At 51.0% G+C, this 22,441-nt stretch overlaps 1 protein-coding gene across 1 annotated transcript; it reads left to right on the top strand.

Annotated features, from left to right (window-relative positions):
• The first annotated feature begins 762 nt into the window (after positions 1 to 762).
• On the top strand, positions 763 to 18,153 carry MREG (melanoregulin). The gene is made up of 5 exons (XM_075430367.1): positions 763 to 868; positions 5,611 to 5,770; positions 14,575 to 14,665; positions 16,341 to 16,504; positions 16,881 to 18,153. The coding sequence occupies exons 1-5, from the start codon at positions 777 to 779 to the stop codon at positions 17,013 to 17,015; spliced, it is 642 nt and encodes a 213-aa protein (XP_075286482.1). The 5' UTR covers positions 763 to 776; the 3' UTR covers positions 17,016 to 18,153.
• The last annotated feature ends 4,288 nt before the right edge of the window (positions 18,154 to 22,441 follow it).

Here is a 22,441-nt window from a genome sequence, read left to right as displayed (position 1 = left end):
CAGAGAATGTTGGGGTTGGACGGGACCTCTGGGTACCCTCTAGTCCAACCCACCTGCCGAAGCAGGGTCACCTACAGCAGGCTTGCACAGGAACTTGTCCAGGTGGGTCTTGAATATCTCTGGAGAAGGAGACTCCACAACCTCCCTGGGCAGCCTGTGCCAGTGCTCCGTCACCCTCTGAGGGAAGAAATTCTTCCTCATCTTCAGACGGAACTTCCTATGGTTCAGTTTGTGCCCGTTGCCCCTTGTCCTGTCGCTGGGCACCACTGAAAAGAGCTTGGCCCCATCCTCCTGACACCCACCCTTCAGATATTTATAAGCATTTATTAGGTCCTCTCTCAGCCTTCTCTTCTTCAGGCTGAACAAGCCCAGCTCCCTCAGCCTCTCCTTGTAGGAGAGATGCTCCCGTCCCCTCATCATCCTCGTAGCCCAGAAAGTTGCCCTGCATCCCAAAGGCCAAGTGGGAACCGATCCTGGATCAGAAAAGGGGGAATTCCTGGGTTTCTGGCCACGCCGTGATGGTTGGTGATGGCCCGTTTTAGCCGGGGCGCGCCCCGGCTAAAACGGGCATTGGGGTGGTTCAGGAGGACACCGTGGGGTGCAGAAGGGTGCGTGAGGATGCAAGAGGGTGCAGGAGGACGCGGGGTGGGATGCGGGAAGATGCGAGAGGGCGCGGGAGGATGCGGGAGGGCAGAGGAGCCGCCGCGGGAGGGGTAGGGGCGGGGGCTGGGGGCGTGGTCTGTCTCGGCCCCGCCCTCCCGTGGCGGCTCTCCGGGATGGGGCTGCGGGCCTGGCTGCGCTCGCTGGGCGGCTGCTGCGGGTGCTGCGGCGGGGAGGCGGCGGCGCCCGAGAAGGAGCCCTTGCTCAGGTGAGACCCCCACCTTGGACCCGGCCCCCGGCCCCTACCCTGGCCCCCGGGTACCTGGGAGGGATGGGGCTTATCCCTGCCCCCCCCCCCGGCTGTGAGCGGGAGGAGGAGGAGGAGGAGGGATGCTGCGTCCCCCGGTCCGCAGCCACGCCTGAGCCCCTCCGCGCCCCAGAGCCCTTTCCCGCAGGTTGGCCGCCCCGGGGCGTCAAGCCGAGCCCCGTTTCCCCCCCCAGATCGGCTTCCAGGGGTTTCCCAGCCGCCGCTGCCAGGCTCCGAAGGGATTTTCTCCCCGCGGTGACAAGGGTGCTTTCGGTTCTCTTTCTGCCCGTGTTGGCTCGCCATCGCGGCCGGATTCCTTCTAACAACTTGTGGCACGATGCACACCGGACTGCGGTCTGCCCTGGCCTTCTGCACAGCAAAGTTTCAGCAAGCAAACCGAGCACAGCGTCCCTTTGGTGTTCCCCACCATCCCTTTGGTGTTCCCCATGAACCCTTTGGTGTTCCCCATTATCCCTTTGGTGTTCCCCATCAACCCTTTGGTGTTCCCCATCATCCCTCTGGTGCTCCCCATCATCCCTTTGGTGCTCCTCATCATCCCTTTGGTGTTCCCCATCATCTCTTTGGTGTTCCCCATCCCTTAGGTGTTCCCCATCCCTTTGGTGCTCCCCATCTCTTAGCTGTTCCCCATCTCTTCAGTGTTCCCTGTGTGCCTCTCGCCCCAGGAACCATTCAGCTTTTGTCTTCCCACGGTCGGATTTCAACAGAGGAGGCCGAGGCGCCAAACGCAAAGGGGGTCCTGCCTGCGAGCAGGGGTGCCTCGGGCCCCTGCATTGCTACGCAGGGGTTCGGGTCCCGCCGTCGGGCAGCTTTGTGCTGCGCAGAGCTCCGTTCACGGGCTGGGGATGCTGGAAAGGAGACGCCGCCACGCTGCTGGAGCCGGCTTTATGTGGAAGCAGCGCGCGTGCTGATTTCTAGAGAGCGGATTTTTCTCTCCCGCTATCAATCGCATCCATCTGGCGCACGGAGCCGTGAGGCTGGGGGAGGGATTTTTGTGAAAAAAAAAAGATGAAGCCTTGAGTCGCGGGGAAGAGCTGTGAGCTGTGCAAGCACGTAGGGAGGTTTTGCGTTGTTGCAAAACATCTGTGTCTGGGGTTTGCGGCACCTCTCCCTCCTTCCCCAGTGGCCTCCCGGGGTCCTGGCTGCCGCCGAAGCCCGCAGCGGGTACCCCAGCCCTGAGATGGGGCAGGGACCCTGCCCTCCCCGCAGCGTCAGTGGGGCAGAGGCATTTCAAGAAGGCGAGTGGGATGCACCCAGGGTGGCCTACATAGGTATTGGGTGACAGCAGAGCTGGCAACAGGGCTCGAAATGTCCTGATTTCGTGCTGTTAAAGCAGTTACCTAAATAATAACCAGCTAATCCTGAGCATGGGGCCTCCAGCCCAGGAAATTGGCATTAACCTAACAAGAGCCGTGTGGAGAGGCTCCTTCCCGCCACCTCGCCGGCCGGGGTGGCTGTCCCTCGCCGGACGCCTTTCTTTAGTAACTTGTCTTCCACCAGCGATCCAATTAATGCTGGCTATAAGTAGGAAAGCCTGTATAAATGCCGGGCGTTCAAAAGGCACCTGCTCTTGCACAAGTGTGCCAGCATAATTAAGCTAACAGCGTAATCGCTGGCTTGTCCCTCTCTGGGAGGCTTTGGGGTTTTATTTCAAAGTGGGGATCTTGCCAGAGCATGCTTGCTGTGTTTTTATTCTTATTGCAGCGTTTTTAAGAGGCATGACTTGCTTGAGATTTCAGATCTTTTAGCTGAGTTTTAGTTTTTGAGAGATGGTGTTGCTACCAAAATGTTGACTTTATGACTTTTCACTTTATTTTTCCCCAAGCAGGATTGCTAAGGCCTCCTAAATCCAATGTGTCAAAGGACGAAGCAGTGAGGAGGAGGCGATATGTGCATTATTAGGTGCATATAATACCTGAGCATATGCAAGGCTGGCTGTAACCCGTGACGAGGTAGCCAGCATTGTGTGTGGAGGTGGGGATGGAGCACGGATACAGGCACAGTGCTAGTACAGGGCTGGGAAAAGACACCCCGGCCAAAGCCAGGGAGCCAGGCTGCTGCAGCGAAGCGCCCAGGCTGCCTGGCAGCCTCTAGATGTGGGAAGGTGGGATCTGGCTTGGATGGTGGCCTCGGGGTGCAAATAAACCAAGAATTTGGGCTCTGAATCCTGAAATAGGTTTAATCTGGGCTGAAAGCCCCTTGGAGCAGAAATTTGTCGATGAAGCGTTAGCGCTCACCGTTTTCTAGATAAAGCCCAGAGTGTGTGAAATGGTCCAAGTCACCCCTGGTCCCACGGAGACTCCTGTAACCTGCCAAGCAGGCTGCCAGTCATGTGCTCCTTTTTGCCTCCCATCTCTCCTTTTTAAATGTCGCTCGGAAGTCCGGCGCACTCTAGGGGTGCTCCCTGTTGGCAGAGCTCTCTGTGCCTGAATGGATTTGCTGACTCCTGGGCACTGCCCGCATCCCTTACAGGCTGCTGGATGGTCCGTGCCGTGGTTTGGAAATAGAGACGTGCTGGGAAGCACCTTGCAAGCCGTGGGGGAGTGGCTTGTGAAAGCTAAGGTGTGTTAGTGTTATTGCCAAATACTGGGTTTTAAAGTAAGTCAGATGTTAAGGGTACCGGTAAGTCACCGAGTGGGAAGAAGCCTGTCAAAGACAGGATGGGACCGAACTCATGCTGATAGCACAGCTGGCTCCTGAGTCATGCCTGATCCACCTTTGGAAGACGGTTTGAGCGAACCCAAGCTGGCTCCAGTGTAGGAATGGCTGAGTTATGCCATCCACACCCTCCAAGTTACGTTCGTTGGCTCGTCTTTAATGAGAGATTGTAAGAGATTATCTTTTCCCTTATTACCTGTTGCTCAGGTTTTTGGTGGGTTGAAAGTCTAATTAACCTTCCTGCAGGAATGCTGATGTGAGTAATTTTTTTCTGTTTTATCTGTGTGCTGGAGCTCCTCTTAGCATCTTTTTATGGCTTGGCATCATGGCTTAGGCGTCCACAGTGTTATCTGAGGTTTCGCTGGATGGGTTCCTTGTGAAAGGAATGGAGTTTGGGTAGCAAATAATAGAATAAACAGGGGGTTGTTCTAACATGAAGCGAGCAGGGATTGCCACAGGACGACTGATGAGGCTATTGGGTAAGGCCAAAACTATTTCTCAGTTTGCATTGTTTTTCTGAAGCATCTGGATGTCTTGATTAGAAACATTATGGAAGTATTCTACTAAAAGTTCTCCCAGTAGAACTGAATAGTCCTATATAAAAGAAAAAAAATCATGCCCCAGTAGCAACATAAATCTATAAAACACAGAACTGCCACCAGCGCATAGAAAAGCTTCTTGCCTCGGTGGGGCCAGCCTTCCCAGAAGATGATGCTCTGCTTGGCTGACTGCTAAGCAAATTAAACCAGGAGTTCACAAGCAGGCTGAGGACGTTTCCATCCCTAAAGTAAAGCTGGGGCTAAAAAAAAAAAAAAAAAAAAAGCTGGCACAGGTCCGTGCGCAGCTCAGTGCATTGCCGTATCTCTCAGGTAGGATCTGCTGGGGTGGGTTTTCATCTGTGGAGACTGCCTGCTTGCTTCGGTAGGGTTTGGGCTGTTGGGGAGGAAACAGAGCTACAGGGTCACACAGAAACATGGTCACGGAGGTGGGACCTCTGGAGACCATCCAGTCCAACCCCTGCTCGAGCAGGGTCAGCCGGAGCAGGTTGCCCAGGACCATGTCTGGTCAAGTTTTGAGTGTCTCCAAGAATGGAGACTCCACAACCTCTTGGGGCAACCTGTGCCAGTGTTCACCTACCCTCACAGCAGAATGTATTTTTTCTTATGATTAAAGAGAATTTCCTATATTTCAATGTGTTTCCTATCATGGAGCACCACTGAGAAGGGTCTGGTTCTGTCTCCTTCACTTCTTCCCATCAGGTGCTTAAACACATGGATAAGATGCCCCCTGAGCCTTCTCTTCCCTGGGCTAACCAGTCCCAGCTCCCTCAGCAGATGTGGTGCGTGTTTTGTCTGAAATACAACTGTGCCCAATGGCACTGCCTTTGAGAAGATGGGTTGGAGCTGCTGCTTTCGCCGAGAGGCTTTGCACGCAGCCGTCCCCTTGCCCGCTGCTGAAGACGTACCCCTCTGTGCACAAAGTCCCTGCGGGGACAGACCGTGCTGCTGGGATCTTGGCACAGCTGCAGGGTTAGCTGGGCAGAGAGAAAATACCCTTCGGAGCCGCCAGGATTTTTGAGTCTTAGTTAATTAGTACTGTTCCTGCGTTAAGCTGAGAGAGGCTGGGGGGGCTTGCACAGCGTTTGGTGGTGGGAAGGGGTGATGGGGAGCAGGGCAGGGGGCTGTGGGAGCAATGAGGAGATGCCGCCTTTCATCCTCGCAGATGTGTGCTCACAGTTCTCCATCCTAGCTGATATTATTTATATCTGGTGTCTTTAGCAAATTTGTGTGTCTGATGTCTTTTCGCAGCAGCACTGCCTGGTTTGAACCATGGCTTGCATGGTCAGGATGTTTGCTAAGGTGAAAAACTATGTCATCTCACTCCTCCTCTTCCTCCCCTCTGCCAGGGAGGACGTGGGGCTGCGAGAGCGGATGACCCAGCAATGGGGGGTTTACCCTGGGAAGGTAAAAGGAAGCCGCATGGTGCTGCGGCTGCTGACGCTGCCTCTCCTCTCGCCCTCTCTGCAGTAACAACAACCCCTACGCCTCCTTCGGAGCCACGCTGGCGCGGGACGAGGAGCAGAACCTGTGGAGCACCCCGCACGACGTGACCCACACCGAGGCGGACGACGACCGGGTGCTGTACAACATGATCGTGGTCAGGAACCAGCTGGACAAGGACTCGGAGGTGAGGCGGTGCCAGCCCTTGTGCTTGGTTTCACCGCGGACCGAGGCTCGGTGCTTTCGTCGGATGCTTTCGCAGTGCCTTTATTTAAGCGCCCATTAAGCCGCTGTAAAGACCCCGCAGTCCCCCAGTGTGGCTGCGCGGGCATCAGGTCCTCCTGTCCGCTCCATCACCCTGCAGATTTTAGCCTGTATCTGGTGTGGATGCATCTGTAGCCATCGCATCCCTGGGAAGCTCAGGGACGTCTCCGGCAGCTGAGGCCGGAGAGCCACCCTGAGCTAGGATGCACAACGCCCTGCAAGCACCCCAAACGTGTACTGGCAGCACTGGGATTCCCAGCTCAATTTCCAAGCTTCACGGGCCACTTTTTTTGTCCGATACTCCCCTGGTTTGGCCTTTCCGTGGTCAGACTGGCGTTAGCCCTGCCTGCAGTGGCGTTCGCCCGGCAGTGGCAGCGCCCGGAGCTGAGCTGCCGCTCCAGCGACACGCCAAGTTAAACACTCCTCTAATGGGTAATATGGCAATTACCGAGAAGCGGAGAACTGGCACTGCTCTTAGCGCAGAGGGGAAAAATCATCGCTGTTACATAAAGGCTGTTTTGCAGCCCTGATTTCCTTCGCTAAAGCACTTCTGCGCAAAGGAGATTTCAGTGGCCTCATTAGGAGCAGGCTGTAGCAAAGAGTGACACATTTTTCCCTGTCTGGTTGCTTTTAAGACTTCAAAACGTTTGCAGGAAAGCCTGGAGGCTTAACCTTTAATTTCAACATGATGCCACTTGATCCAAGAGACCGCAAGACTGTAACTCTTCCCCCTGTGACAGTCCCCTGAAACCAAAAGCTAGATCAGCTTTCACGAGAAGCCTTAAAATGCAGCGGTACAGCTGAGATGAAAATTACATTTTTTAAAACTTAAAATGAGCTAATGTAATCCTTGTATACATTTAGCCAAAAACTCCATTTAATTTAACCTAATTTATTTTAATTTTTGGTGGGGATTGAATTAATTGTGGTGTTTACAATAGATGGTTTTGTAACAACGTTTTCATGGCTGCAACATAACCTTTACAGCTATCGCAGCTATAACTGAAGATAGACTGTTCCCTCCCCACCACTGCTTTCTCTACCTCGCAATTGCTTGTCTGAGAGAAGACAGGGAGCTTTAACCAGCCCAAACTGGCTGAAGGAAACAAAAACAACTCCATTTAGGGGGCTGTGCCAGTCCCGAGTTGTAGCAAAGCTGGGCGTACTTCAGAGCAGTGCTGAAGCTCCTCGTTTCAGCCCACACCTAGTCGAGCAGCCGTTTAACTTAATTTAGGGCTCATTACGAGGCAGGCCTCCTAAAACCTATTGCTATTTGTAAAACAGTATTGTAAGTGGACGGGCTGCTAAAAAGATGTCTCCCTGGGCAAAAGAGAGTGGTGTGTCAGCCTTGCTCAGGCTGCAGAGGAGAGCATCAGTCAAGACGCGCCTCCGTGCCCTAACCCCAGTGTGCCCGCTCGTCTGAGCTCCAGCGCTGTCTCCCTGCCCTCAGCGTAGCTGTAGGGTTTTCAGCGGGTCCGAGCACTTGCCGTGCCTGCCAGTGAAAAAGGGAAGTACGAAGGGTATGGGGCTTCCTCTCTGCAACAAATGCGAGATCACATACCTTGTTTTTTTTATGCAATGCAATTAATAAAAAAGCCTGAGGAGTACAGCATCAGGCCGAGTTTGAAGAAAGCCAGCTCATGGTAGGCTGGATTTGAGTTCTGGCCCCGTGCCCTTTGCAGCTAGTGATTGCCAGCCTCAGCCGTCTCTCTTTTACAGCTGGGGAAACTGAGGCACGATATATAAGCCCAGCAAGCTGTCACAGTTTCCAGCTGCAGCTCCTTCTGGGTGGCAGGACAGGGAGGGACTTGGCTGGCAAAGTCAACATTCCTGCGTGCGGCCCCAGGTGCCAAAAGCTCTCCTTACTCCAGCAAGCGTTTTAAAACTAGGCCAGATTGCGTTGCCCTCCCCTCCTAATGAGACTCCAGCCCTGAGAGAGAGAACAAAAGTCTAACTGCAAAACAGCAGTGGGCTGCAAAAGCCGCAGCAGATTTGCTCTGGGAGCTGCTGTGATCCCAAAGGCCCTGGGGAAAGCGTGTGGATGCTGCAGGGCAGGGGACGGAGGAACGGTTGCTTGTTCGCGCGGTGCACAAGCGTTATGAAACCATAGGTCCTTTTTTTTCCTCTTGGTTAAAATCGGGCTGAAAGGAGAACTACTCCCTGAATTTCTGCTCCTTCATTTCACGAAGAAATTTCAGCATGCGGCGCATTTACTGTATGCTTTGCCATTCTCCATCTTTATGATTTCCTAGCACAGGACTTTGGAAGGATCCCAAAGATCAGGTCGCTCTGCATCATGTGTGTTTTATCTGTACGGCATCACCTTGGCCTCAAACCAGTATTGTGTTTTTCTTAATCTAGCTAACCCACATCTGCTTTCCCGGGCATTTTGTTTTTTTTTCAAATGGTTGTTCACATAGTGACGAGGTGCTGTGAGCTAGGACAGGAGGAGCGGTGGGCCAGGGTGCAGTGGCGACATCGGCATGGTGCGGGAGGTCAGTGGGCATGGTCCAGGATGGCTCTCGCCTGGCCTGGGCATCTCAGCATTGTGGATTGCTGTAAATCAATAAACCAAACTGTATAAGCAAAGGGCCAGGTGCTCCGACGCCAACTGCACCCTGTAGCTCAGCCGGTTTTCTGCACATTAGATCATCTGTGGTGCGGCTGCCAGCAACTCACAGCATTGGTATCTTCCCTCGGGGTCAGTTCCTTGCCCCTGCCATGGGGCTGGACCCAGACCCAATCCATGCAGAGCTGTTTCTTCTCCCTGTCCACTCCCAATGGTCCCACTCCAGGATATTTGGTAACTCTAGACCAAACTCAGTGTGACCTTAGCTTGCGTAAGGCTGGTAGGGCTTCTCCTCACCGAACCAGGGCAGCAAGCTCTTCAAAGCAAGCACCGTGACGTGCCGGGTGCGCCCTGTTCCACGCATACTTGCTCATCCTGCTGGATGCTGGGAGTGATGGCTCATGGGGCTGTTGGCCGTGATGGAGCCCGCTGGAGCACCCAGCGGTTGCCAAACCCACCATGCAATAGGTACATGAGGCAAGATTTGCTGGAGCCACCTAAAATTAGCATCTCTCCTACGAGGAAAGGCTGAGAGAGCTGGGCTTGTTCAGCCTGAAGAAGAGAAGGCTGCAAGGGGACCTTATAAATGCTTACAAATATCTCAAGGGTGGGTGTCAGGAGGATGGGGCCAGATGCTTTTCAGTAGCGCCCAGCGACAGGACAAGGGGCAACAGGCACAAACTGAAGCATAGGAGGTTCCAGCTGAACATGAGGAAGAACTTCTTCGCTCTGAGGGTGATGGAGCACTGGAACACGTTGCGCAGGGAGGCTGTGGAGTCTCCTACTCTGGAGATATCCAAGACCCGCCTGGACAAGGTCCTGTGCAGCCTGCTGTAGGTGACCCTGCTTTGGCAGGGGGGTTGGACTAGATGGTCCCCAGAGGTCCCTTCTAACCTCTACCATTCTGTGGTGATTCTGGAAAATCATAAGCATAGAGCAAATTGCAGCTTCACATTTCTCTCTGCTCCAGGCTGCTGAGCGCATTGTGCTTGGATGCACTTTCAGAAGCAAAGCGTGGGCAGGGCAGGGTGTGCGCGGAGAAAACCAGAAAAGCCGTAGCTGAAGGGCTGGCTTAGGGGGGCTGGTAAAGCTGATGCAGTCTTTGGAGATCAAAGCTGTCATCAAAGCTTTTGAAGGCTGGGGTCAACTTTTCAAATACGGAAAAGTGGTTTCTTTACTGCTTCTGCCCTGCAGCATTGTCAAACCTGTTGTGGTGTAAAGTGAAACCCCAAATCTGGCGGTGAAATGAGGATCTCTAGGAAAACAGGATGTTGTTGAAGACGCTGCATAGACACAGGCCAAGTCACTGTTCCAGCACGTACCCGGCTAGTGCAGAGGAAAGAGTTTTATGGGGAAGGGGGACTACGGTGGCTCCAGCAAGCCTCCAGCATCAACAGCAAGAGCTGGGCTTATTGGGCCTGTGTGCACGGTGTGGCAGATGCCCACCTCCACAAGGACTGGTTTGTGGTGGCCCTGGTGCCTCAGTGTCCCCTGACAGGGTGCATGGGGTTACCCGGCCGCGGGCTGTCGGACTGGTGCTGGCTTCGAGGAAGGACCTGGGTAGAGGGCAGCTGCACCATGGCTCTGTCAACAGAAACTAAAGGTGTTTTTTTCCGTGGTGACTGAGGGAGAACTCACCGTTCTCACGGCTTGTTGTAAATACACCGTTTCTTTCTTGTTTTGGCTTCCTCCCTTGCGGCAGGTGGGATCACAAACCCCACTAGCAAAGGTAATTCCTCTGCCTGCATCTCTGCTGGGGGCCTGGCTAGCAGAGCTGCGCTGGCACAGTCCTCCTGGCAAGCCCATTAATGAGCTGACAAGGCCTATTTTTCTGCTTCCTCTTGCTCTCCTACAGGATTATTCTTTTTTAAACAGGTTACAGAGAAGGTTGGTATTGCGACACGCTGATGCTGGGGCATACAGGGGTGACGGGATTTGCCCAGGGTCGGGGATGTCGGTCAGGGAGCCCAGAACTGACCACCTTAGCGCCTGCATGGCTCTCGTAAAACTGAATCCAATTTAAGCTTATTCTAAGCTGAGATGTTGGTCAACGGTTCAATGTATGGATCTAGAGTTTGTATTTATTCAACTGCTTCCAGTGGGGCCAGTCACAGAGCCAGAGGAGGAGTGTCCCTGGACGTGGTGTGGTACCTGCCTGGACTGGTCTTTTGCAGTCTCTCCCTGATAACTCTGTTTTGACTTCATTTCCAAAACAAGTCTTGAACAGAACAGTGACACCAGTTGCTTTCAAGGGAATAAAGGAGAAGGCTTTGGTAGAGAATTGCTTTGGCAACATGAGGAAAGCTGCCTACTGATTAGGAGATTTCCATATGAGCAGGGATGAGAAGTTGGACAGTGCTTGCCTGTTCTCTTGGCACATTTTTCCCCAGAGCTCTGGGTTATGTACCAACCTGGCTGGTTCATGCCCAGCATTTTCTCACTTCCATTTGGCATTTGCAGATTTAGTGTGTCACAGTAGAGAGCCCAGGGAAGTTTTCCAGGTAAATATTTGAAGGGCTGAGCACTCAGAGGAGAGAGGCGGTGGGGTTTCCCTGCTGCTCCCAGGATATTCTTGACTCACACGCAACAGGTTTTCTCAAGCCCCGACTGGTCCATGTTGTGCCCTGCTACGTGGGTTTAAAAGGGCAAAACTCATTGCAAAAAGCAGGGCCAGGAGTTGCAACCTGCTTTGGTTTCCTGTAGTTCATTCAGATTTTGGCAAAAGGGTATTTTTCTGAAAGGACTGGTTTTGAATGCATCACTGGGATGTCCCAGACCTGTAGAAACACCGAGGGGTTTGGTGAAGAGCAGACTCCAGCTGTCCTTTCTCAGTACCGTGGGCGAGAAGCCTCCTCACTGCTCCAGAAGTTACATCTACCTACTCAGCCCGAGCTGCGGCGCAGAGGGCAGCCTGCTCCGGCCTCGCTCAGCCCGGGGCTGCCCTGTCCCACGTCTCGCCGGTGGCTTGGCACGCTGCAGCTGGCCCTGCCGCAGCCGCGGTGAGGGCTGGAGGAGAGCGGGGTTTGGCATGGAGCCCCGGCTGCCTGCCCTGGGGCTGCCCGGCAGCGGGTGCTGAGATGCCTTGGCCTCGTGGTGCTGCCTGGCCCCATCCGAACGCTCCCTCGGCAGGCCACGTCTTGGTTACTCACGGGATGTGCATGGGGAACACCCTCCCCAAAGCCTCTGATGTGGAGACGCGGGCAGGACCAAGCTTTGCTCTTCCTCTGCTGTGTAGTTCAAGGGAAATGCCTTTAAGATTAATTTTGGGGGTGGAAAGATGCTTTTACCTTTATTTCCCTCATTAAAGTAACACAGAGGACAACCCCCTGCCCACAGCATTTGGGATGTCTCTGCTACAAGGAATCACCTGGGAAAACTCGGTGGTTTCTGAGGCTGGTGGAGAACAGGGCATGTGTCCATTTGAGAGCTCAGGCTGGAGCTGCCCACCCTCACCCTGACAGTCTCTGCTGTCTCAAGTTGCTTTTCAATGGCTGGCACCATATGCATCCTCCTCCTCCCAGCTTTCTCTGGAGAAACATAAATACGTCCAGCTCCATGCTCAGGCAAAAGAAATACCACTAAAACCAGAGGTGTCCCCCCCTAGGCACCACTGTTAAGTATCATTTTCTGTACCAAAGCCGCTCCTTTGCACACAGCCCAAGTTCTAAATCGTCAGGACAGTGTTAGACATCCTCTGGGACTAAATATGCACTGTATTCACTTCCATAAGGCAACTCACTAACTACGATGTACAAGAAAGCCATAACCTAGATTCCCTTAAAGCAAAAATAGCCAAGGGAGAACACGCTGCTGTTAATCCAGAGAAAATCAGGAGCAGCTTCCCTGCACGCTAAGCACTGCTCGCCATTGAGCTTAGCGAGGAGTCTGGTTCGCTACCATGGTGGGTAAATCCCCGCAGCCCTGAAAGCTTCTGCCCAGCGCCAGCAAGGCACGTTTCAGGGAGAGGAGCATCTTTCCCAGCCTGCCGACTCGCTAATTCAGCAGCGTGAAGCAGGCCTGGGATCACAGCGGCTGTGTTGATCGATCCGGTGCGTTAAAGCACTTGTTTATCTCCGCAGGAGAGCAAAGACACGCAGCTTGTTTCCCCGCCAGCTTGCCCAGACTGTTTTGCTCTCCTTTCTGCTTGTACTGTGGGGTCACGGGCAGGCTGAGATGTTCCGGAGGATCCCTGCCAGCAGGGAGCGAGGCGTCGTGCAGCCTTTGTTCTCTTTTTCAAAACTTTCACCTTTGCCATAAACTTCCTACAAAGCCTTAATACAATCAAGCCCTCTTCTCTTTTTCACTGAGAGGAGCTCAGTTCCTAACTGAGCTGGTGTCACGGGAAAGAGGAGCCTTGTCCCTGCCTCCTTTCTCCAGCAAAGGGCTGAAGAGGCGTTTTGATGCGAGCTGCCCTCCCGTGCAGACAGTAAAGCTGCGTTCAAGTGCTGCTGCAGTCAAGAGAGAAACGGAGCTCTCATCGGCAAAGCTAGCTCGTTGCGAGCGGCAAGGCAAAGCTGAAAACGAAGGGGATTTTGCTCTGCGGGAGGACGAGTGGTGCAGAGCGAGCGGCTGCAGGCGGAGCCGCGTTTCCCCTGCTCTCCTGACACGAATTCACCACTGTCTTAACCCCGCCGGCTGCTGCTTCCAAAGCGTGATCTCCGAGGGGTTCCTGCAGCTATCGCTGAGCAACAAGAAAACATTTAATTCTCTGCAGTCGTGGCGTGTCAGCCACGTTCAGGAAAAGAAATGCTAAGAGATCTCCAACTCTTTAGCAAATTGAGTCAAGTAGGTATCAGAAAGCCAGTGGGATTTCTGAAGCACAGGCAACCTTCATGGGTGTTGTTTAACCCCTTTGAACCCAGCGTGTCACACAGGAAAAGCCCAGGGAGATGGCACAGATTAACACCCGTTTATTCTGCAAGAGTCCATCTGTGTAATCTGCTGCTGAGAAATGAGATTAATTAAGGTTGTTAGTGGTGGGAAATCATCTGAGTGATGTTACGCCCACTGCGTGGATACGTTTATAAATGCATCCCTTGCAGCGTGTGCATTGATTAAACTCAGCTAGGGAAAGTACTCCTCTTATCTTGCAGAAAACACTCTTTTCCAGGGGAATGTGTACTTGTACAGATGTGTTTCGTTGTGCTGGTAGAACTTTAATAAATAACCTCAAAACTTTCCCCTTTAGACAATGTCCCATTATATAAAGCTTGAGGTCAAGTGCAAAAGCTGTATGGTTAAATGAGGCATGAACCGCAGCAGCTGGCAGCCACTAATAGTTATTGTGTCAAATGACTCCAGCTCAGCCCTCAGCCATCCACATGCATCCCTCTGCTGTTTAAAAAATGGTACCCCAGCCTTTAAAAATAGCTACTTCTCTCATTTTCCCGTACTTTTGAAAACCTACCTACTCCAGGTAAATGCCAAACAGAGGGCTGAGCGGTTTGGAGAAGCCACTATATGTGTGACCGTGCTGAGAGCAGTAACTTTTTTTCAAACTTTTAGTTTCCCAGGGGCTCTCGTCAGCTGTAAGAAAATGTGCCATGCCAGTTTAGCTGCAAGGGTATGAAAATAAGGTGTTGCAATAGTTTATAGAAGGTAGTCATTAATATATGGTCGTGCTTTCCCAAGCTGTTAAAGGCCGAATAAGGTATTTTCACAAGCTCAGGTATTGATATTAGCTGGGGTGTCAAGGTTTGGGGTAAAGGGCTTTGGACCAAAGACTGAAGTCTCTCAAATGAGCTACATTTGGAAGTTCATGTTGTTCTGCAGCCTAGGACAGCGTTATAATTTCTAGCACAGAGCAGAGCAGCAGTTTCATATTCTCCCTGTCTGACTGAGAAGACAACTTCTGCCATCAGCAACGCCTAAGCTGTTTTCTGTGATGTGATTTCAGGGTACCTGGAAGCCCGTTTTGTATATGCGGAGAAGGTACAGAGGTGCTGTGCCAAATGGCAAGCTAAAATACTCTTTGCTGGTCAGTGGAATTTCTTCCAGGGGCAGCAGCAGCCTGGCCATCGACATTCACACTGATCCCTCAGTGCCAACATCAACAGTTCAACTCTGGCTCCCTTTCTAAAAGCTGAAATTCCTACAAAAGCAGCAGAGACCTCCCCACATGCAAATGATTAAATATCTCTTATCCTTTTGCTTTGCAGGAGTGGCAAAAGCTCAACTACGATATTTATACCTTACGGCAGACCCGAAAAGAAGTGAGAAGCAGGTGGAAACACATTTTGGAGGATTTAGGTAAGACAGAGGATAAAAGGATGTCATTTCTGTGGTACCAAATGGGAGGATGGGAAGAACTCCACAAAATCAGGCTGGCAGAGGAGAAAGGGAGAAAAATAAGACAAGGTTGCCGGGCAGTGCCATCAGGTAGCCCACACAGGAGGCTCCCAGAGCTCAGGAACGGGTGGGAGGAGACGGAGCCACCGCATCTTCAGGTCCGTCGAAAAGCCCATGAACTACAACCAGCAGGAGAGGCTTTCAAGCCCATAACAGCTTGCACAGTCATCCATTTCAAGCTTCCTCGTGGAAACTTAGCAGGGATACCTGGGAGTTCACCCTGTATTTTTTCTAGTCAAGATAAGCAGGGAGAAATGAATATTCCTTTCAAATTTGAAATGCAGATACATCTGTTTTCCTTCCGTAGCCCATACCAGCTGATCAGAGCTAAAGCACTCACTTTGTTTGCTACCAAGTGAATTTTAAATATTCTTTTACCAAATGAAATTGCTCAACAGTGGCCCTCCTACTCCTGCTATTTCTTAGCCAGCAAAGAGTGAACTGCACCCACCGGTCCTGTGCGCTCAGCTGCTGCTCCTCGGGAGAAGGCAGTGGTGGGTGTGATGTGGTTTTCCCAACTGCTTTGCACACAGTGCGTGACCCTCGGGCCAAGGAGATGTGCCATGCCGGCACATCAGCTCGGTGACTTGCGTCATGCTCTGGAGGTGGTTGGCAGCTAATGAGAGGAGGATATGTGAGTCAAGCGCACTTGTTGGGCTGTTCAAGGATATTACCACTGGGAGCAAAAGAGATGGGAGGAACATTATAAATTCATAACTAGGTATCAGCGTTCATCTTCACCCAGGTGCTCACACAGCCTGTACAGACCAAACATGGGAGGGATCACCTGACATCCGTACATCTGTTCCTGCATGTTGGCAAAGGCTGTCCCACATCTCCCTCACATCTGCAATGGCTCGGGAGCTGTTTTGCAAAGGGTGGGGAAGCCCAAGGCCGGGGGTCATTTAGCCTTAGCACAGCTAGACGTGCAACCAGATGTGGAACTTGCCATCTTTTGTTATGTAGACCTGTGCTTTAATCATAAGACCATCACTCTTTCCTCATAAGAGTTTTCAGATGAGACGCATCACCACCAGCTCCCTGGAGCTGAACAAAAAGTTGCTGGTAGCCATTACATTTAAAGATCCCTGCATTGTTTCTCCTCCCCCTTTCCTTCCCTCAATACCCTTCCTGTAAGACATGCTGACTGCTACACAAACAATTACCTATGCATCCATTACTGCCGCAGGTTTTTTACCACTCTTGCCTTCACATATAGGTGTAGTCACTGGGGTGCTCAGGAAGCCCCACCAGCCCTGAAAGCTCTGGCAGCATCAGGAACATGCAAAGGCTGAATCAACACCCTGAGCGTGGATGTTCATACACCTTGTCTGGAAAACTAGCAACAAACCTGCTCTGAAGGTTTTTATGACTTTTTTTCCCCACCAGCAAGCTTATACTTGCCCCAAGTGCAGACATGGAATGTGCCTCAGGGAAATGCTAGTTTGTTTTAGCAAGTTGGGAATGCAGCAGCCCAAGGTGGAAGGGGAATAAGGAACCTTGCAAGAGCCTGGAGGGCTCAGGGATGACCGCGCTCACAAGTTGGACTCCTTTCTCCGACACATCTCTTTCCCAGGTTTCCAGAAGGAAGCAGACTCCCTCTTGTCAGTGACCAAACTCAGCATCGTAAGTGACTCCCAGAACATGGGCAAAGCCCGGGACATCCTGTTAAAGCTGTCTGAAGAGACAAACATCTTCCCGACTAGCTGGGAGCTTTCCGAGCGCTACCTCTTCGTGGTGGTGAGTAGCTCCGAGCGTACCTTCCTCCCCACTGCCTCCATCTCTGCAAGTGACCTCAGATGAAGGGAAGCAGGTAGGTGAACTGCACCAGAGGACGCTCAGATACATGGTGGCATGTGGGACGTCCCCGTCAGATACTGCACTTGTAGCTTGGCTGGTCGGCTTCCTTGGAAGCGTCAGTGCTGTAGCATGATAAGTTTGCCCCCCAAGTTCCTTTAGTCCTGTTCAACTGGGTGCTCTTGCAGCCTGTTAACAAGTGGGAAAAGATCAGACCTAATGCCTGGCTTAACCTGGAAGTGGCTGTGGAGGGAGGACCCTGACCAGGGAGATGCCTGAAGCAGCCTGCAGTGACAGTAAAACCTTGTTGCTTTGGCAGGATCGGCTCATAGCTCTGGATGCTGCGGATGAGTTCTTCAAGATGGCCAGCGTGGTGTATCCGAAGAGACCCAGCGTGGAAAGAGCGGATGATAGCCGGAAGGCCCCACAGTGTATCTCTGTCAAGATGCCCTGAGGAGTGTGCCTCGCTGGCGCGAGACGGACAGCGAGTTTCTTCCCCTCCGGTACCGGGCTCCTCTGCCGAGGAGTTAGCGCAAGTAGTGCCGCTCCTTCTTCTCCTGCAGAGAAGCAAGCGGGCCAGCCGGAGCAGAGCAAGGAGGTCAGCAAGCCGTGCCCCACCGGGAGGGCGTGGAAAGGCAGATGCTGGCCCCAGGTCCTCCTGAGCAGAAGGGAGCAAGAACTGCCGTAGTGTAGCCCCGGTGGGAGACCGCTAGCTGAGTAGTGTAGGCGATAGGCAGGGGGCCATCTGCCACGCAAGGCGTTGCTACCAGTAGCTGCAAAGGTAGAGATGCCTCTAGTTACAAGCGCTAGGAGGAGATCCACGTTTCCACCTCCCGCTGACCTGCCACTGTCCCCTCCCTCGATCCTGCTAGCCAGGAGGACCAGCGAGGGCGGAAAAATACCTCAGTTGTCTACAAGTCTGTGACATTTCTCTGTGCACTGGTCCTTGTCCTCACCCGCAGGCCATTGCAGCCCCGCCAGGCAGGTCCGAGGGAATTCAGTGAAGAGGCAGGAGCTGCAATGAAGCCGGGAGAGGAGTTAGTGCTGGGCGACAAAGCCTTGGAGCAGCGCTCAGTTGGGTGCTGTGTCCTCTGTCCTCACTGGTTCGGAGTGCTCAGCCTGGCATCTTAAAAGAAGGTAGATTTTAGGAGGGTGCCAAGATCAGACCTGCTGAGAATTTGGCTCCTGTAATATCCTCAGATTGCTTAATTATTTCTGAAATTTTTGGTCTCAATTGCATTAAAACTCCCCCACTATAAAGCTGCATGTACTGCCAATATACACCATCCCTGCTGTTACTGAATTTTGAAGGAACACCCTTTATATGTTGTTTTTTTGTCTGATAACAAGCAATAATTTTAAAACATTGGATTTTATATTTTAAAAACAAGTGGAAAGTCTTCACTGGTTAACACACGTGCTGCTAATTGTCCAGTTGCAAATGCTGGTTACACAGGACCTCCTGAAACAGAGCTTTTATTTGTTTATCTCTACAGTGTTTGAAATTTATATATATATTTATGAATTGTTTCTGTTTGTCAGTCTTCCTGGGAAACATTTTTGTCAACTTAGGACATCAGTTAAAATGGAGTTTAATAAACAAAACACATTACAAAACCACCATTTCTTACTCTCTCTGTAACCCTATTCAGGCAACAACATTTATCTTGACTGCTGATAGCAAAAGGGTTGGGGTATCTGTAGAGCATATGCCTCTGCGACCTGTTCTCCATACGCTTACAATCGCCCGTTGACTTGCAAGAGCAGGGTCGTTTGCCAGCCTAGGACCAAAGAAATGATGGGGATTGCATTTAATTTCAGTGAGATGTGGAGTTAGGTGTCCAGTTCCCATTGATTTATTTTTTTTTTAGCAGAAATTCAGCTGCACTTTGGAAAACCTCCCACGTTTTTATGGAAAATAAACTTCAGTTCATGGCAACTCCAGGGTTTGATTTGAACAAAGTGTTGCAGAACAGAGAGATCCGGCAGTCCGAGGAACACTGTGCCAAACTACACAGCACCACCCAAAAGTCAACCCTTGGGACGTTATCGCTTTATAGTACCACATGTTACGTAAAACCACCTGAAGAGTTCTGAAATCTTGTGGGAGAGAAGAAGAGATAATCTTGTTAACTGTGGTGCTGCTTGTTTTGGCGATGGAGGTTGACGTTAAGCAGCGCCTTTGCAGAACCACCCCTTGCTGCCGCTTGTAGGTGTGAAACCGGTTCTGATGTCAACAAAATGCAATTTGTTGTAACTTAATAGAACAGAAACTGCTGAAAAGGGACAATATAATTAGGATCTCTGAATGAGTTTAGCTACCGAAGTAAGGCCCTGCGCAGGGAAAGTGCCAAGTTCCTGAGCACCGGCACGGGGAGGAGCAGGGATTAACAGCAGCGTCGGATCAGAGCAGAGCTGCTCACGTTTGCGCAGCGGGGAGGAGTAACCAGGCTCAGGAACTTGTGTGTCAGGTTATGTACCGATCACAAGATGAACAGAAAAAGGTCTATCAGTCCCAGCACACAAATAAAACTGGCCATGGGGTAACACGCAAATATTGCAATACAGTCCTCGGTTAAGTATAAGGATGCCAGAACTTCTGAAAATCTGCAACTTGAAAAACTGTAGAAACCAGCAGAAGTAGTTTCCACAGAGGTCCAAGCTCAAGTTCATCATTCTGTTCTCAGTAGGAAGCACCCTCTGTCTTTTGTGCACTTGAGGTAGAAGACCGATAAACTAAACTTCAGTTAGTAAAATTAAGAGTGTAATTTGCCTTTTCTAATTTGCGTAGAAATTACCAGGGAGACACATATCTTAAACTTTTGTTTTGCTCAGATTCAGGCTTCCTCTGCTGACAGGAGAAGGAAACATAGCTTAGCTTGTCTCCAAGCAAGCCTTTGGCTGTGTCTTGGGGACCAGCAGTAGAGGACCCTCCACCTGGTACCCAGAGGTGGCACACAGTCACCGTAAGGTTCAGCTACTGCCCAGCTGCCTGGTGATACTGGCCTGTCAGAGGTGTTTAAAAGACTTACTTAGGCTCTATCACAGGAAAAGATACCGATGTCTATACAGCAGTACGGTGGGACTATCCTGTTTAAGTGCAAGTACAAAGATACGGAAAGAAGCGCAAATAAACATCTCCCGATGAAACTCATTCCATATTTTGAGCAAGTTAAACATCCCTCGTGGGGGAAAGGCTCCTGGGCAGCATTTGTATTTTGGGTCTCAAACAGAGAACATGAGATTAATCTGAGGAGGCGTTCAGACGGTGAAAACAAGTCGGGCACACACAGTTGAGCGTCGCAGCCTGGGGCTGCTGCAGCACAGACTGAGTGTCACAGGCCTCCCTGGGTGGACAGGCTGCCTCACCAAATGGACCAGGGCACCTCAGCAGCAGCGGCTTCCTCTCCACTGAGAAAGATGGAATAGAGACTTAATAAAAACAGCATCCAACTCAAAGGCTCCCTGGTGATGCTGCATCACCACCGTGGTCCTGAGAGCGGGGAATTCATCCTCCTACAAAAGCGATTACCTTCTTCGCTAGAAACAAGTTCGGGTTTCTCTTGTTTGATGCACCGTCCAAACCTCTAGCTGCCGTTCAGATGGGCTTGAGTCTCCCCTATGGCCTGGATCACACTTGGAGGCTCATATGGAGGTCTTCAACATCCTGCAGGTCTCAGGTGCCACTAGATACCTGCATGTGAGGAGCTGGATGCTTCCCATGCCCGGCGAAGCCTGCCAGCACCCACCGGGGAAGCGGTGGCTGTGAGACGGCTCGGTGAACACCAGATGCCACTCTTCCCTTAGTCATGCCGCAGCGCGCTGAGGGAAATCGTGTTTACAATGCAAGGGAAATTTTTCCAACCTTTTCCTGCTTGTGTAGTCTCTCAAGGCTGCAAGTAGTGGCTTTCTGTTAAAGGTTGGGTTTTAGATATTGAATAATGTGCTCTGGCACTTTCCAGGAGACAGTGTTGAGCCCATCTTGGTTTCAGAGGTTAACAGGGCTGGGGCCTGAGACTCTGCTCCTGCTTCGAAGTGCCACTCAGCGTGGGGCTGGCTGCTGCAGGAATTAGCATCTTCATGAGGAGCATTTATTTTCCTGAACAGAGGGTGACTTTTGCACCCCTCCCTTAGCCAGGAAAGGAAAAATACCAAGAAGTCTTTTAAACAAGCAACGTGAAAGAGTTTAAAGTACATCTGGGTTCATTTGGCTTTCAGAAACTTCTCTTTTTTCTCAAACCAGCTTTGTATATAACTCATATTTCAACTGAAAAGAAAGAAGAAGAAAAATAAAGGGGGACATTTTTCATCCATCCGTAAGCCATAGACATGCGCCACTTGGGTTTCCTTCTCCTTTGCCACTGTAGAAGCAGACACAACTAGCACAGCTGATGTGATAACTTGAAACACATAACCATTGGGTATGAATCAGGGGAGCTTCTCCAAAGTCAAGTAAGAAATCTTGATTTATACTAACTGATGGTCTAAGCTTTGTCTTCTACCAGTCCATTGGTTATTTCAGATGCTGCCTGTATCAGCCAGGCTGTTGAGCAAACCTGTCAAAATGCTTGTGGCTAATCACTGGCCACTATGTTGGCTTAATAGTGGCTGAACAAAGTATTTTAGTGTTTTGGGTCATGGGGAGCAACAGTGTAGGGTTCCCTTCCCCTAAATCAAAGCTGGAATTATATATAGGGCAATAGTCATCTGTAATAGAGAGCGGCTAGAAACAAAAATCAATTTACAGACCATCTTGACCGTGCATGTGCACACATGGTTTCTTCTTGGCATTCCAAGATTTCCTTGGACATATATAATGAATGTGGAAAAAAAATCACGGTGGAAATTCACCTGTGATCTGTAAGACAGGCAGAAGGTGGCAGTGCAGGTGTTTGGTAAGGCTGGAGCCGCAGCAGTTGAGGAGATGGGAGGCAGCGGCCTAAAAGGAGTCGGGCATTCCATTTTACTTGCTGTGGATGTAAATCATGCCTTAAGTTCTGATAAATAATGAGAATGGACATGGGAAAGAGAACTGTCATCTTTTAAATTCCAGCTATATGAAAAATTACCATTTCAAACCACTCAGTTTCAATCATTTCAAATGTTAGAAATTCCAACACTTACATACTTTTCCTGGAGGGAAAGCGTGTCCTTTTCTAATCTAATAAGGATCAGTAACATTGAGTGAGTTACCACAAAATTGCTCTCCAAAAGCATTTGTTTGAAGACAAACAACCATTTTTGCATGGGGAGCCCTTGTTAGGCAAGTTATGGATTATCAGAAGCATTTCTTCAGCTCACAAAGCGCAGACCTTGCAGACACCTCCATCGGGAGGCTGCCCACGCACGAGGCCATAGAGGAATGTGCTCACTGGCTGCTCCTAAATGCCCCAAGCAAAGACTTGCACGGCCAAAAGCTTGTCTGGTTTTTCTATCAGTTGGGTCTAACGAAACATACCACCTCTCCCCATAAGCCTTATCCTTGCCCCTTAAGGAGAACAGTCATTTTTTCAAAGCGATAATAAGTTCATGTGACTGTTTTGTCTTACTTGGATTAGGAAAGGAAAATGCCATGGAGGCTGTAGGCACCCTTGACACGACAGGACCGCAGCAGCTTTAAAATCAACAGATTGAGGCAAACTAGTGAACGGCCAAAGAGGTAGGGCTGTATCAAAGTAAAGACAAAAAGGCAGCAAATGGAGGCAAACAGGCACAGCCCAGCCACCGCCCAAGAAAAGGAGAATATTTGGTAGGTGGAGAAATTTGTGTGCAATGGGTACAGCATCAGTGCCAAAATACGTTGTGATGGTGCGGCAGAGTGCGTCATCTGGGTAGAGCCAGCAGGACGAAATGTGTTTGTGTATGCCTGAATAACCATCG

This window comes from Opisthocomus hoazin, chromosome 9 (assembly GCF_030867145.1).
Source record: "Opisthocomus hoazin isolate bOpiHoa1 chromosome 9, bOpiHoa1.hap1, whole genome shotgun sequence".
Taxonomy (NCBI): Eukaryota; Metazoa; Chordata; class Aves; order Opisthocomiformes; family Opisthocomidae; genus Opisthocomus; species Opisthocomus hoazin.
The sequence above is the reverse complement of the archived record's forward strand: the minus strand, read 5'-3'. Positions and strand labels throughout refer to the sequence as shown.